This window comes from Astatotilapia calliptera, chromosome 9 (genome assembly GCF_900246225.1).
Source record: "Astatotilapia calliptera chromosome 9, fAstCal1.2, whole genome shotgun sequence".
Lineage (NCBI taxonomy): Eukaryota > Metazoa > Chordata > Actinopteri > Cichliformes > Cichlidae > Astatotilapia > Astatotilapia calliptera.
In genome coordinates, this window is record NC_039310.1 from 9,260,181 (window position 1) to 9,274,156 (window position 13,976).

The 13,976-nt window shown below is 40.2% G+C and overlaps 1 protein-coding gene across 2 annotated transcripts; it reads left to right on the top strand.

The window, feature by feature from the left end:
- Positions 1 to 1,176: 1,176 nt before the first annotated feature.
- On the top strand, positions 1,177 to 11,514 carry LOC113028755 (leukocyte elastase inhibitor-like). 2 transcript variants are annotated; one of them, XM_026179175.1, is made up of 9 exons: positions 1,177 to 1,557; positions 1,916 to 2,097; positions 3,151 to 3,291; positions 3,562 to 3,679; positions 4,842 to 4,984; positions 5,522 to 5,599; positions 5,727 to 5,816; positions 6,996 to 7,176; positions 10,943 to 11,514. In XM_026179175.1, the coding sequence occupies exons 2-9, from the start codon at positions 1,921 to 1,923 to the stop codon at positions 11,185 to 11,187; spliced, it is 1,173 nt and encodes a 390-aa protein (XP_026034960.1). In that variant the 5' UTR covers positions 1,177 to 1,557; positions 1,916 to 1,920; the 3' UTR covers positions 11,188 to 11,514. The 2 variants fall into 2 exon arrangements, with proteins under 2 accessions (XP_026034960.1, XP_026034961.1); XM_026179176.1 differs by having other exon boundaries at positions 1,528 to 1,547.
- Positions 11,515 to 13,976: the final 2,462 nt, after the last annotated feature.

The window sequence follows — 13,976 nt, forward strand, 5'->3', positions numbered from 1 at the left end:
GAGAAAAAGAAAATGTTAACCTCTTTAATTAAACATTGTGTTTGCTTTATTATTCGTTGTGTATTAATGAGAAACGTGACTGTTACATACATGCACTAGCAGACTAATGTATCACTGTGATATGTATGTAAGTATGAATGCACAGCACGTATCTGTATCTATCTGTAATCAACAGAAATTCAGCTTGCTCATATTTCATTAGATATACATACACATATTCACGCATGCATCCCCATATGATTGTGATACACACTGTGAAACTTTCAGCAACTAACCGCCTCTTACCTGTGAACTAGCTGCGGAAAGCTTTGTGGAAGCTCCCCCACCCAAAACAAAAATATATGAAGACATAAGTAAAGTTAACTTGCTGTAATTCTTAAAAATCAGACTTATTTTAGTAATCAGTGTGTAACGTGTGTGTAGGAACAGGTGTTCGTTTTTATCTTTTTTCTCATTTAAAGAGAAGTGGAACAGGTGGCTTTGGAGCTTTAAAAATTGTCATTCGTAAAAACACAAAGATGAGATATTGCACACTGACCATGTAAAGCATTAATTAAATAATTAATTAAATATTAATTAAATTATTATTATTATTATTATTATTACGTTTATTTTGTCTGTGTGCCTGTAAAGAAACAGGAAAAATCTGCAGGTAAGTTTTTAGTGAGTATAAAATGTGCCAGCAACTGGCATTGCCCTTAATGCTGTTTCGGGCTTGTAGCAGCATGCTTCTATACAAAATACGCTCACCTGTTGAACATGAAGAGGAGGATAAATGGAACATTCACAAATAATATTACTTCCAGATTTACACAATGGTTATTAAATCTCAAAGACATAATTTACACCTGCGTAAATAAATAACTGACTATATAATTAACATGCTTCCCAAAGACCTTTAAATAGATAATGAAGAACTGAGGTAAACGAATTAAATTAGTTGCTGTTTAAAACCTGGTTAGTCATTTGACCCAGCGTTTTGTGTTTATTATTATGATCTTATGTTCCAGTTTATTCTGTGTATGTATTTGGGTTTAGACTTTTTAGTTGTTAGGGTTTTGGCTCTGTGCTCCCTCTGTTCCTTGTCTGTACCGTGTCTCTGAGTCCAGTCTGTGTATTCTGTGTATTTCCTGTTTTACTTTGAAGGTCCGTTCCTGATGTCAGTGTATTCAGCTTGCGTCCTCCCTGTCTCCTCGGATTAGGTTCAGCTGGATCTCCCTCCTGTGTGCGGTTTCCTCGTTTCCTCTGTGTGTATTTATAGTATGTGTCCTCTTGTGTGCATTATTGGTCCGTCTTTGTTCCTCCATGCTGTGTTACCTCCCTGAGTCACTCCCTCCGTGTCTTCCTGCGGGTTCAGGTTTCAGTTTTGTTTTATTAGTTTTCCCAGTTCGGAGTCGTTCTTAGTTCTGTTTCTCGCCACCCTCGCTTTTGGTTGTATATCACTCTGCTTCAATAAAGCATCTCGCATCAGCCTCTAAGAATTTAGATTTCCTGCTAATCATTTACTAAGCCAGAAAGAATCCTGACCGTCTGACGACGAAAGAAAAGTGAGCGTCAGTAAGTCATGTAACTTTATTCAGTTTTTACAAATCACGTCTACGTGGCGACTACTCATAAATTACCCGTAAACAGTGTTTATATCTTGTGTGTATAACTATAATCCTGTTGCAGATTTTTTTTCCATGTGCGCTCAAAGAGTAATGCTAACCCTTTCAGCTGTTTATAACTCACTGACTTCTCTGGGAGCTTTGTGACTAAATCTGCATACACACCATGAAGGATGTCGTTTTAAACAAAAACCCTGAATAACAGCCACCATAGTTTTTGTAGTTTTTAGGTAAAGTGAAGCTCAGTTAGATTTAAATAATCTTACTTGGTGCATTAAACAACTCACTGCCCGACTTCTTTGTACCAGAAACAATGGGATCTGCAATCTCTCTGTCAGAGGCAAACAGTGCCTTCTCTCTGGCTTTGCTCAAACAGCTGAGCAATAACAACAAGACGGGAAACATCTTTTTCTCCCCGTTCAGCATCTCTTCAGCCCTGGCTATGGTGATGCTGGGGGCCAGAGGCAACACAGCCACACAGATGTCAGAGGTACAGTACACATGCTCACACACTAACACTAAAATTATAGTGCAGAATAGTTGTTGTAGTGGTACTCATTTAACACATGCAGGATGCTCTGGTGTTAATCTGGGCAGCTGCTGGAAACCACTGTGACCATTATAACTGTATAAATGACCCTGACTTGTCTCCAGTGTATCAGTGTGATATTATTATAGTCTGAAACCTAATGTGAGCGACTGAGCTGGTTAGACATGAGGGCACAGTAACTCATACAAAAGTGATAATGTTGGACCCTTAAAAGAGGTCAAATAAGCTAAACTCAAGTCAACATGACAACCTAAATGAGAAAGTAACTCCAGAGTAATGTGGAAAAATAAACTGAGACTGAAACCAAACCAGTTTTCTGAGATTTATTAACAGAAAGTTCAAATCTTTCCAACAGGATCAATGCTGCACAAACAGTCTTCCTACTAGCTTTGAGAAATACACAAAATAATAACAGCTCCACTGTGTGGATACAGTCTTTGTCTGTTCATCTTTAAGGAGCTGAGTTACCACAGCCTGATATGAATGAAGACACAAAGTGCATCATGAGCTTGAATGCAGCTTACAATTAGTTGTTTTTCCCGTTTTCACACACTCACAACGTTTTAAAAGGAAGTTACAGTTACATACTGTTACTACACAGAGGTTAGGAGAGTGAAACACATACTAAGAAAACCTTGTCAATCAATAAAATTAATTTCATTTTCTTTGTTGAGAAACTAAAGTTATTTCTGTCTCCTTTAGGCTGTGACACAGTAAGCTCCGTTTTTTGTTATTTGTGGCTTTTATTGGATAGTTAAGATGGAAACGTAGGGCTCATGTGAGCACTTATTGCTGATGTTAGGCTAAGTGAATCCAGATAACAGAAAGGTTCCCTGGGGATGTTGAAGAAGCTGGGCACTCAGAGGAAACAAATAATAACAAATCATCTAACGACAAAGAAAGAAAATCAAAAGTTAGTTTCTTTGTTTTAGATCCAGTCCAGAATTTTCTTCTGTGTCCTTCTTTGAATCCACTAAAGTGTTTTGTCCACAGTGCTTGCAAACTGAGGATTGTTGGGGTGATGTTCACAGCAGCTTCGCCCAACTTCTCACTGTACTCAACAGGACAGATGCTCCATTTACCTTCAGTGTTGCTAACAGACTGTACAGAGAGAAGTCCTGCCCCTTTACTCAGGTCTGTTTCTTCTTCTTATGTAGAGTGTGATTCTTCATGAGCTCGTGTGTTTTGGAGTAAATGAGAGGCAGAGAGAGAAATGCTGTGAGTTCTGACTGATCAGAATCTAAAACTGTGTTAATGATTGAAATGAGGCATGTGTGATTCAGCATGTGTGTTCATGTGAATATAACAGTCTTTTCTTATCATGTCAGCCTGAAGTAAATCAGAATCAGTGATGTCAGACACTTTGCTGGAGTGAATTTATAAATGTGTCGTCTGTGGTTTCAGGAATTCTTAATACAAAGTAAGAAACATTACAGAGCAGAGCTGGAGTCTGTGGACTTCAAGACCAGGTCTGAAGAAGTCAGGATTGATGTCAACCACTGGGTGCAGCAACACACACCAGGTGGATCACATTTACACATGTATACACAATCACTTCATATAATGTCCAGTTCAAGTTCACATGTTTTTCATAAGCAGGACTCACTGCTCCTGCTAAGTCCCTCTAAGGTGAGGAGTGTGCACCTGTAAGGATACCATGAAAATACTGAATTTCTTTTCTCCTTCTGGTGTTCAGAAGTAATGGTAGCTGTACTTAACATAGTTTTAAAGAGTGAAGAAGCTTTACAGACCTGTGACCAGGGTTTGTCAAAGGGCTCCTTCCACCGTTAATCCTGATTTAACCCACAGTGATTCAAGCTGATTCAGCAGTGATCTCTGGATCCCAGAACCACCTTCCTCAGTGTCTGCACAGTCCTCTGTTCACTTGTTTCTTTTCAGCCAAACTCACTCACTGCCGCTTCTCATATTTTTTTAATCTTCTTGTTTATGTATCTTTTTATATTTTATCTGTCAAACTCTTCCTGTCCCAGTATCTCAGGTCAATATGAGTTCAGGTAGTTGAGTTTAATGAGCTCTGTGAAAGTTAGACTACAGCACAGCTTAAAATACCATCAGATTTTAATATTAACTCTTTCCTTCTATGAAAAGCGTTTCTGGCTCCCTGCCTGTTTGTGCTGGCACAGCATTAATGGTAGTCTCTTTCACTTCCAAGGTGGCTGCCAGGCACCAGAATACTTTGTTTACATCCAGATGTGTTGACCTTGACTGAAGCTCAACTCAAGTATATGCCGAGCGTTGAGAATTATGAAGAAATATAGGGAGGAGCGCCATCTTGTGGAACAGCACATTAATGCAACTTTACCTGCTTATCTGATGTCCCTTGTTTACCTCATTCATCTTATCTCGTGTAGAAAAGCAGGATTTATAAGTACTTCAATAATGAGTTGTTACATGTGTGCTGTAGTCATTAGCCAGAGTGGCTGTGCATCCTTACTTGTTCTAAATATTCACATGTTGTGCTGATGAATAATATCTTCGGGTTTCACTAATAGTCAAAGAATATATTAAACAGTATTTGTAAAACTCATCATGTTTCTCTGGCCTACAAAGGCTGAAAGAGTGTGGGGTCCATCGTGTTCTCATAGATTTGTGGATGAAAACTTTGCTGCAGTTTTGAGACTTTACTTCTCAATGTTTACATTTGGTTTTACTTTGGTCACCAGGTAACATCACAGAGGTGGTGGATGAAGATGATTTGAATGAACTGACCAGGCTGGTGTTGTTCACTGCCACCCACTTCAAAGGCTACTGGATTAAAGATTTCTCGTGGTCTGAAACTTATGATGCTCAATTTTGGCTCAACAAGGTAAAAGTGCTCATCAAAACAGAACACTGACTATGAAACTATAACCTTGTAAAGTCTATATACCATTGCAGTTGTGGTTGGTCAACATGGACAGTTTCAAATCATGAGCAAATATACAAGTAATATCTGTGAGCCAAAACTCAGATTTCAGACTGATGTTAAGGACCGGTTTCAGTTTCTCTGCTCTGCATGATGTCAGAAAGATCAGCCCCTCCCCTTTTGTTAAAGAGGGACAGCCAATCAAAATGGCCTCAAGATGAGGGAGCTTTAAAGATGAGGAGCCAAAATTATTAATGTGAGACTGCATTAAGGCCAAGTGTGAGATAAATAAGATTTATTTGGGAGTGTACGACATACAAAGCTTCTTTACGAACTACTTTAATTAAAAGTCATGAGAATACATCTGTGACTGGAAATGAGTCTTCATGACACACAGCATCAAAGGCAAAGTTTTTCAGAGTGATTTAATTCATTTTTGCATCCAAGACATATTTCAATGACTATATTAAAAATGCTTTTAATTTCTTTTGTCTTCAGAACAACTCAAAGCCTGTGGAGATGATGAAACAGGAAGAAGACTTTGCGTTTACCTTCATCGAAGAAGCAAACTGCAAGGTAACCATCATATTTATTATATTTATATAAATCACTGGAATAATCAGATTTCACTGAGAGAGTGATTGTAATGTAAATGTATCAGTAGATTTATGTGCAGTAATGCTTGAAACCCTCTGCTGGACAGATTCTAGAGATGCCTTACTGTGGGAAGGAAGTGAGCATGCTTATCTTTTTACCTGCAGAGATAGAGGATGATACAACAGGACTGGAGAAGGTAGAACACTTACACACTCGGGATGTTCCTGGTGACTCATTTCTAAGTCAACTAAACGAAGAAAACAAATCAGACTGACCGAATAGTCTAAAACTGACAAACACCCAGATATTAAGTCAAATCTGAAAAGTGCTCGACGTCCAGAACTGTGTAAACAAAGTGATTTGAAACTTTTAATGACATTCTTGAATGAATCATGTTGCTTAACTGTGCAGCACCTCGCATCGCACGTTTACACTACACGTTAAACTCCAAACAGACGACAAAGAAGAAAAACATTTTAAATATATTAACTATGATATGAAAACATGTTTCTACTAAAGATGCTCATTCATTACTGAAATATGAAAAAGTAACAACTGAAAAATAAATAAACTGCAGCTGAAAACTGTGGCACATCGTGCCGTGCATCGTGAATGATGGATGCCGTTCGAGAATTCATGACAATCACTTGAATAAAAGTTTACATTTAAAATAACAAAACAATAAATCATCCATCAATTTTCTTGTGCTTATCTGATGTTGGGTAGCAGGAACAGCAGCCGAAGCAGAGAAGTCCTCCAGCTTATCTGGGGAAATGTTAAGGTGTTCCCAGTCTGGCCAATAGATTTATTCTCTCCAGCAGGTCACAGTGTATGCCTGGTGGGAACACCTTACCCTGGAGGTGCCCCCTCAGCTGTCTCCTTTTAAGCAGTAACAGCTCTACTCTGAGCCTTTTTTGAAAAACTGAACTCCTTTTAGAGAAAGCTATTTTCTGTCGGTTGCAGGTCCTATTTTTTCATCTTGTGGTGTCCTCGGGATTCCCATATGCTTGTTTGCCATTCACCTAGCGACCATTTTTGATCCGAGGACACCACAAGGGTTACGTAGCAATAATAGGTAATTAAATAAAATAATGTTAACAGAAAAATCAGGCCAAGATTAACGAATTTATGGCATTTCTCACCAACACTGCTCTATTTGGTGGCAGATGGCTGCATAACATTTAGGACACAAAAATGTAAAATTTATTGATAAATTTATTTTATCAATAAAATGTAAACAGTAAAACTGATTAAATTACTAGTACATCTGATACTAACTAGTGACAATAGCAATGATTACTTGACTAGTTGCACACACACACACACACACACACACACACACAATCTCTAATAAGTGATATTGTTTCCATCCCAGCTGGGGAAGGAGCTGACCTACGAGAAATTTGTGGCTTGGACTCATCCAGGCCAGATGCAAACATATCATATTGATGTGAGGCTGCCTCGATTTACACTGGAGGAGACGTATGACCTGAACACAGTCCTGAGCAGCATGGGCATGGTGGATGCCTTTGATCACACAAAGTGTGACTTCTCTGGTGAGACATACGTTTGCAGTTTGTTGGTGTTTATGAACAGAGTGTAGAGCAACAATGCTCCAGCAGTGAAAGAGTTCTCCAAAAGACCATGGAGCTGCTTATTTCAGCAGATTGTTTGTCTTGTTTGATGATCATACTACTGTGAGATTTTGAAAGCAGGATCTAAGCTTTGTTGCTGGGTTTTGAATGGACTGGTGGACTTTTATATGACAGTCCTGATACTTTTATTGTAGATACATTATCTGAATTTCAGGAGTGGGACCACACCTCTAAACTTGGCCTTTACGGTTCTTATCTATATATGACAGCCTCAGCTCTACAAGCTGTTCATTCCCTGCCCTTTTTCAATTCTTTCACGTCTCATTAGCACATGGGGATCTGCCTGGCCCAGGAGCCGCCGCCAGTCCCCTCTGAGGTCTTCTCCAAACTGCTATTAATATTTTTAAGTCATTTGCCTTTATTTACTAAAAACGCTGTCAAAAATAAAATGAGGAATTGGCCCAGCTAGTGAAATATTATAATACTGACAGACAGTCAGGGAGGTGTTCTGGCTTCCTCCTGCCTAAACTAGACGTACTCTCTGACACTAATCACCAGAGGTGGGACCAAGTCATTGTTTTGCAAGTCTCAAGTAAGTCTCAAGTCTTTACCCTTAAGTCACAAGTCAAGTCTCAAGTCACTGGTGTAAAAGTCCGAGTGACTTTACTCGGACTTTGAATTTCAAGTCCTTTCGATTCTTTAAAAAACAAAAACAAAAAAAAGAATGTTGCAGTTATGCTAAATGTAAATATTAGACCATGTGATTTTTAAATCTCTATTTTGCCTTCAACACCATTCTTCCCTCGGTTCTGAAGGACAAGCTGGAGAACTCTGGAGTGGACCATCACCTCACTACCTGGATTTTGGACTACCTCACCGACCGACCACAGTATGTGAGGACTCAGGGCTGTGTGTCGGACAGGGTCGTCTGCAGTACGGGGGCCCCACAGGGAACGGTTCTGGCTCCGTTCCTCTTCACCATCTACACTGCAGACTTCTCCCACAATTCCACCCAGTGCTTCCTGCAGAAGTTCTCTGATGACTCTGCAATAGTCGGCCTCATCACTGATGGGGACGACAAGGAGTACAGAGGACTGACTCAAGACTTTGTGGACTGGTGCCAGCTGAACTACCTCCAGATCAACGCCAGTAAAACCAAGGAGCTGGTGGTAGACTTCCGCAGGCACAAGCATTCTCCACTGCAACCACTGAACATCCAAGGTATGGACATTGAGGCTGTGGACAGCTACAGGTACCTTGGTGTTCATCTGAACAACAGACTGGACTGGACTCATAACTCAGACGCCCTCTACAGGAAAGGGCAGAGCAGGCTGTACCTGCTGCGGAGACTCAGGTCGTTTGGGGTGGAGGGCCCACTCCTGAAGACCTTCTATGACTCTGTGGTGGCTTCTGCTATCTTTTATGGTGTGGTCTGCTGGGGCGGCAGCATCTCTGCTGGGGACAGGAAGAGACTGAACAGGGTGATCCGAAGGGCCAGCTCTGTTCTAGGATGCCCTCTGGACCCAGTGGAGGTGGTGAGTGACAGGAGAACGGCGGCTAAGCTGTCATCCCTGTTGGACAACGTCTCCCACCCCATGCAGCAGACTGTGACAGCACTGAGCAGCTCCTTCAGTGGGAGACTGCGGCACCCACGGTGTGGGACGGAGAGATTTCGCAGGTCTTTCCTCCCCACTGCTGTCAGACTCCACAACAAAGACTTTAACTGAACAAACACACACATCCACACATGTGCAATAACACTAAGTGCAATAATCTTTTCTGGCATCGTTGTATTTTTACTCAGTTGTATATAGCATTCGTATTCTATTTTTATCTTATTGTATATTTTTATTCTATTTTATTCTACTGTATATAGTATATTATTTTATTCTATTCTGTACAGCTGTGTACTGTATTTATTCTTATTGTATTCTAATTTTTGCCTCATAACTTTTGCACTGTCCACTTCCTGCTGTGACAAAACAAATTTCCCACGTGTGGGACTAATAAAGGTTATCTTATCTTATCTTATCTTATCTTATCTTATCTTATCTTATCTTATCTTATCTTATCTTATCTTTTTCTCAACACATGACAAAATAGTGAACTTGGAAAATATACACAAATTGTGAAATTGCACCTCTTTAAAATGCAGCTCAATTAAACCTAGCTCCAAGAATAATTTTCACCGACAGTTCTGAGATAAGCTGCATGTTATTCTTGGATGTGCTTGTAGGACCGGCTTTAAAATAGCATGACAAAAATATCATACACATTAAAACCAAACAGTATCATCAACGTAGCCTGGACAACATTTGCTCGTTAGATGAAGTCAGCTATCCCATCGTAGCAAAAGAGAAGCACCACCTACCGTTCTTTATGCAACTTCAACTGTCAGACAAAGTTGGAAGTTGTTCCATCTCTGTCTGTGATTCTCTACTTGCATGTTTTGTATATTGCATTTCGGGTTTTTTTTGTTGACTACTTCATAGTTTATGTACCTGAAAAAAATAACTCCTTGCAGCATTTTTGAGCATTTTTTTTTCTTAAAAAAAAATCTGGTTAATTTGATTGGCTGTGCTACAGCTCACGCACACATACGTACGGAGTGTGGTTTGAATAAATGAATGAATGAATTGAATTAATGGTGCACACTTTCTATATAATATGCGTGTTAAATTTTAGATTCGGGGTGAAATATCAAGTCTTTTCAAGTAAACCAGTTCAAGTCCAATTCAAGTCCCAGGTCATTGGTGTAAAAGTCCAAGTCAAGTCACAAGTCTTAGAACATTTTTTCAAGTCAAGTCTAAAGTCATAAAATTAATGACTCGAGTCCAAGTCATGTGACTTGAGTCCACACCTCTGCTAATCACTAATGACAATGTTAAGAAATATACTCTAAAACACTTCTTCAGTAAAGACTCAGAGAAGAGAAACACACAGAACTTCTTGCTAGCAAGGGCAGCCTCCAGAACTGAGGCTCGCACTGAGAAACTGCCCCGGTCTTTATTTATACTTCAGTGAGCGTTTGTTCCTTACATTGGAATGTGGAGGTGTGTGTGTGTGTGTGTGTGTGGGGGGGGGGGGGGGGTGTCAGAGTGTGGCCCCATAAACGACTTCCCTTAACCTGCTGGTCTGGAAAATCCAACAGTTCATCTATATGTAAAAAAGCACTTAAACTAAAACTGACATAGCTACATTAATCCTACCGTAAAACAATAAGACAAGGTACGACCTCTCTCATGCTCCTAGGATGTGGGGGTGAACACCCTAGAATGTTACAGACATCCGAGGATGAGACGTTCAATATGCCACCAACTATATACTTCTACACACAAATGATTACATGCAGCATTCTACCATATGAAAACTTATATCATTAAAAGATTATACTGACTACTAAGTACAATTTTCCTATTAACAGACAGGCTGTTGAAGTGACCTTATTAAGGTTTATTTTTGAGATATCACACTTTGACAGAATAGTAGAGAGGATAAAAGGGAGAGGATGAGGCATGCAGGAAATGGTCTGGAAACACTCAAACCCAGGCTCCTGCAGATCTTTTGGTATTTTAGTTGTCAGCTCAACCAGGTGATCTATATCACCACCTAGCCTTATCAGAATTTAATTTGAAAAAACCCTCTCAGATAAAAACAAAAAAGAAAAAAAATGAAAATGCAGCATTATGTTCATTTAAAATGTTCTCCTTTCACTTCTCTGTCACAGGCATGTCTGGGCGCAAAGATCTGGTACTTTCAAAAGTCATCCACAAGGCTTTTGTGAAGGTCCACGAGAAGGCAACTGAGGCTACTTTTGTGGATATGTGTTGGGGTGAGAATATGATGGGCAAAATAAGATGGGGCAATTGTGATTTAAAATCCTTCATCGCAGACTACCCCTTCCTCTTCTTCATCAGACATAACCCCACCATGAACATCCTGTTTGCTGGTCGGTTCTGCTGCCCTGTGTGAGCTCTGTGTCCTTTAGAGCAGCTCAGTACCAGAAGTCTTTAGTGTTTAGTTGGAGAACCTTTCAAAATCACTGCACAACAGCGCTGTATTCATATTAATATACAGCTCTATACTATCCGTTTTTTCTGTGTTTTGTATTTTCCTATTTTCAAAACTTTATCATCTTTAATGTTATCTGTTCCGATGTTTATATCATACTCTTCAAATGTCCCATCTCCTGATCAGAAATTTATCAAAGAGTGTTTAGTGGCTGAAATGAGACGAATTGCATGACGTATAATTTATGTTTGAATCTTTATTTCTCATTGACATCACACTGGCCAGTTAGGGACCACCAACAAGCCAGATGTGGTCCAGTTGCTAAAAACATCTTTAAAAAAAGAAAAAAAAAAGAAAAGTAAAACATGTCATGTTAATTGTTTCTGCTCTTACTGTCTTTCTTTAATAACAGTGAAACAAAATCACTATATTTATTTAAACATAAAAGGGACGCAGATTTATATATATGATTTGGTTAAACAAGGGCTAAGTTTTTCCAAATGTTGATGGAGGGGAGCCTATTGTTTTATTCCACTCATCTCGTGTCAGCCAATTGCTGAAGCTCTAGCCAGCTCTTGTCCCTTCTTAGCGCCAGCGCCCATGTTTTCAGTCTCTTGCTTTCTCCAGCCGAGCAGAGCAGGCGGGCTTAAAGGTTTTGAATTGGTAAGCTGGAGAAATGAACCTCTAGAGAGTGAAATACCATTTAAACTGATATTGTTCACGAAGTACTTTTTTGCTTTTGTTGTCGTAAAGGACAGAGTGAAAGCGAAGGGTTTACTGAGAAATGCCAGAATCTCAGGTTAAAACTCACAAAACTATTTTGACAACCACCAAACAGCTAAAACAGTAAATGAGAGCAGGTAAACGGATTCCTCACAAAGGCAACGCGGACCCGACGCATCAGAATCAGTGAGATGGGGCTTTCTCACCCGATGGCGCATACGCGGACACGCCGTCAGTGCTGAAAGCCGACAGCTCACTGATTCTGATGCGCCGGGTCCACACTTTGTGTTTACGTCTTTGGGATTTTTTTGCACTAGATTCTGGTGCTGCAGGTTTTGTCTCTCTCCAACCAAAATTGACTGAACCAGCAGCAAAAGAAGATCAAAACTAAGCTTCACATTTGATAAACATCGTCATTAATTCCCTCTTACTTTTGCTATTTTGCTTTCACCATGATAAAAATCACACTTCCTGCACAGCTTTCTCTCTCAGTGTACTGCAAGAACAGTTTCCCATCCTAAATATATTTTCTGCATTATTTGTTCGCTTATTACGCACAAGTCATGTAGAGTGCGTCAGCCACTGGTTTTGTTTTCCCCAAAAATGACCTCCAACAAGAAAGCCTAATTTCTGCTGTTTAATAGCAAAGAAACTCATTTTTAAAATTATGCCAAATTGCAAAATGCTTAGCTGTGTCTTTAATAAAACCTCTGTAACTTTGCTCTGCTTCACTTCAGCAGCATCAGGTCATGTTCATATGTTGATTTGTTCTGTTGCAGAATATTTTTAGGGCAGTTATCTGCTATAAAAAGCCAGGCCTGGAAAATCTCCTTCATGTTTTTCTGTGTTTTATCCTCAGTTACTTTGACACAAAGACATCTGCTGTGATGCTCACACCTCTGATGAAGTCTCACAAGTGTCAGTACTGATAAATGATCAGAATTATAATATTTTGGACTGTCTGAGGCAAAATTGAATCGAATCGGGACCTTGCGACTCATAATCGAATGGATTATAGAAATCCGTGACGATACCCAGCCCTAGTGAGGAGCCTAGGCCGGACAGAAGTGGATGTAGCTGTGGGTAATCAGAAAAGATGAAAAGAACGATTGATAACGTAAGTTAAGGCCTGATCCATCTGAAATTCATAGCCAGTGCTCTGACATGGAGCCATCAACCTCTGAATGGTGAAAAAGCACAGTATATCCAGAAAACACATAATATGCCGCAATAAATGCACTGCCCAAATGTCCCCTCTCCTCAATGCCTTTCAGCGGCAGGCAGCAGCAAACAAGTCGATGATGATTAAGTTTAACATTGTCTCAAATACTGCCAAAGCACTTTAAGCACAAGCACTTATTCAGTAACGTCTTTCTTGTAGAACTGGGCTCCAAATAAAGAACTTTGTGTTGACAAGATTGTTATTTAATCATTTACAAATCAATATTGTCTGTATGGACACCACGACAGGCACCAACCACCTTGAGGCCGCAGCTCAGTGAAGCAGCTTCGGCAATGGCAAAGTCCAATAATGAAAAACTACTCGGGTTCAGCTCAGGGAGGCCATTCCTCCCAATCACGCCCTTTCAGGTACTGTCGTTGCCCACATCAGCATTGAAGTCGGGCGGTGGAAGGAATACTTCGAGGACCTCCTTAATCCCACTTATGTGGAGGGAACAGAGTCTGGGGACGAGGGGGATGACCCACCAATCTACGGGGTCCATGGTTTGGCTGGAACGTTCTGTCAGGGTTGACGGAAACTCAGGTGCAGACTTAAGGAAAAGAGCAAGGAGAGTTTATTTCCATTTAAAAAAGCAAAACAAAAACAAAACTGATTGACTATATACAGAATGTGAGGGGAGTTCAGGGGTTCTGGGGTTCCACGGGGTAGGTGAGGGGAAATTCCACACATTCTCTCCAGTTCACTCCCAAGCTGCTCTTCGGCCACGCCACACACGCTCTGCTCCTGCCACACAAAACGCTCCTCTTCACTTCACTCACACTCGGGAAAACCAGGGACGAGAATC

Coding starts and splice junctions, on each gene's coding strand:
- LOC113028755 (XM_026179175.1), top strand. CDS start 1,921: ATGGGATCTGCAATCTCTCTGTCAGAGGCAAACAGTGCCTTCTCTCTG. Junction 4,985..5,521: donor CTCAATTTTGGCTCAACAAG/GTAAAAGTGCTC, acceptor TTTTGTCTTCAG/AACAACTCAAAGCCTGTGGA. Junction 5,600..5,726: donor TCGAAGAAGCAAACTGCAAG/GTAACCATCATA, acceptor TCTGCTGGACAG/ATTCTAGAGATGCCTTACTG.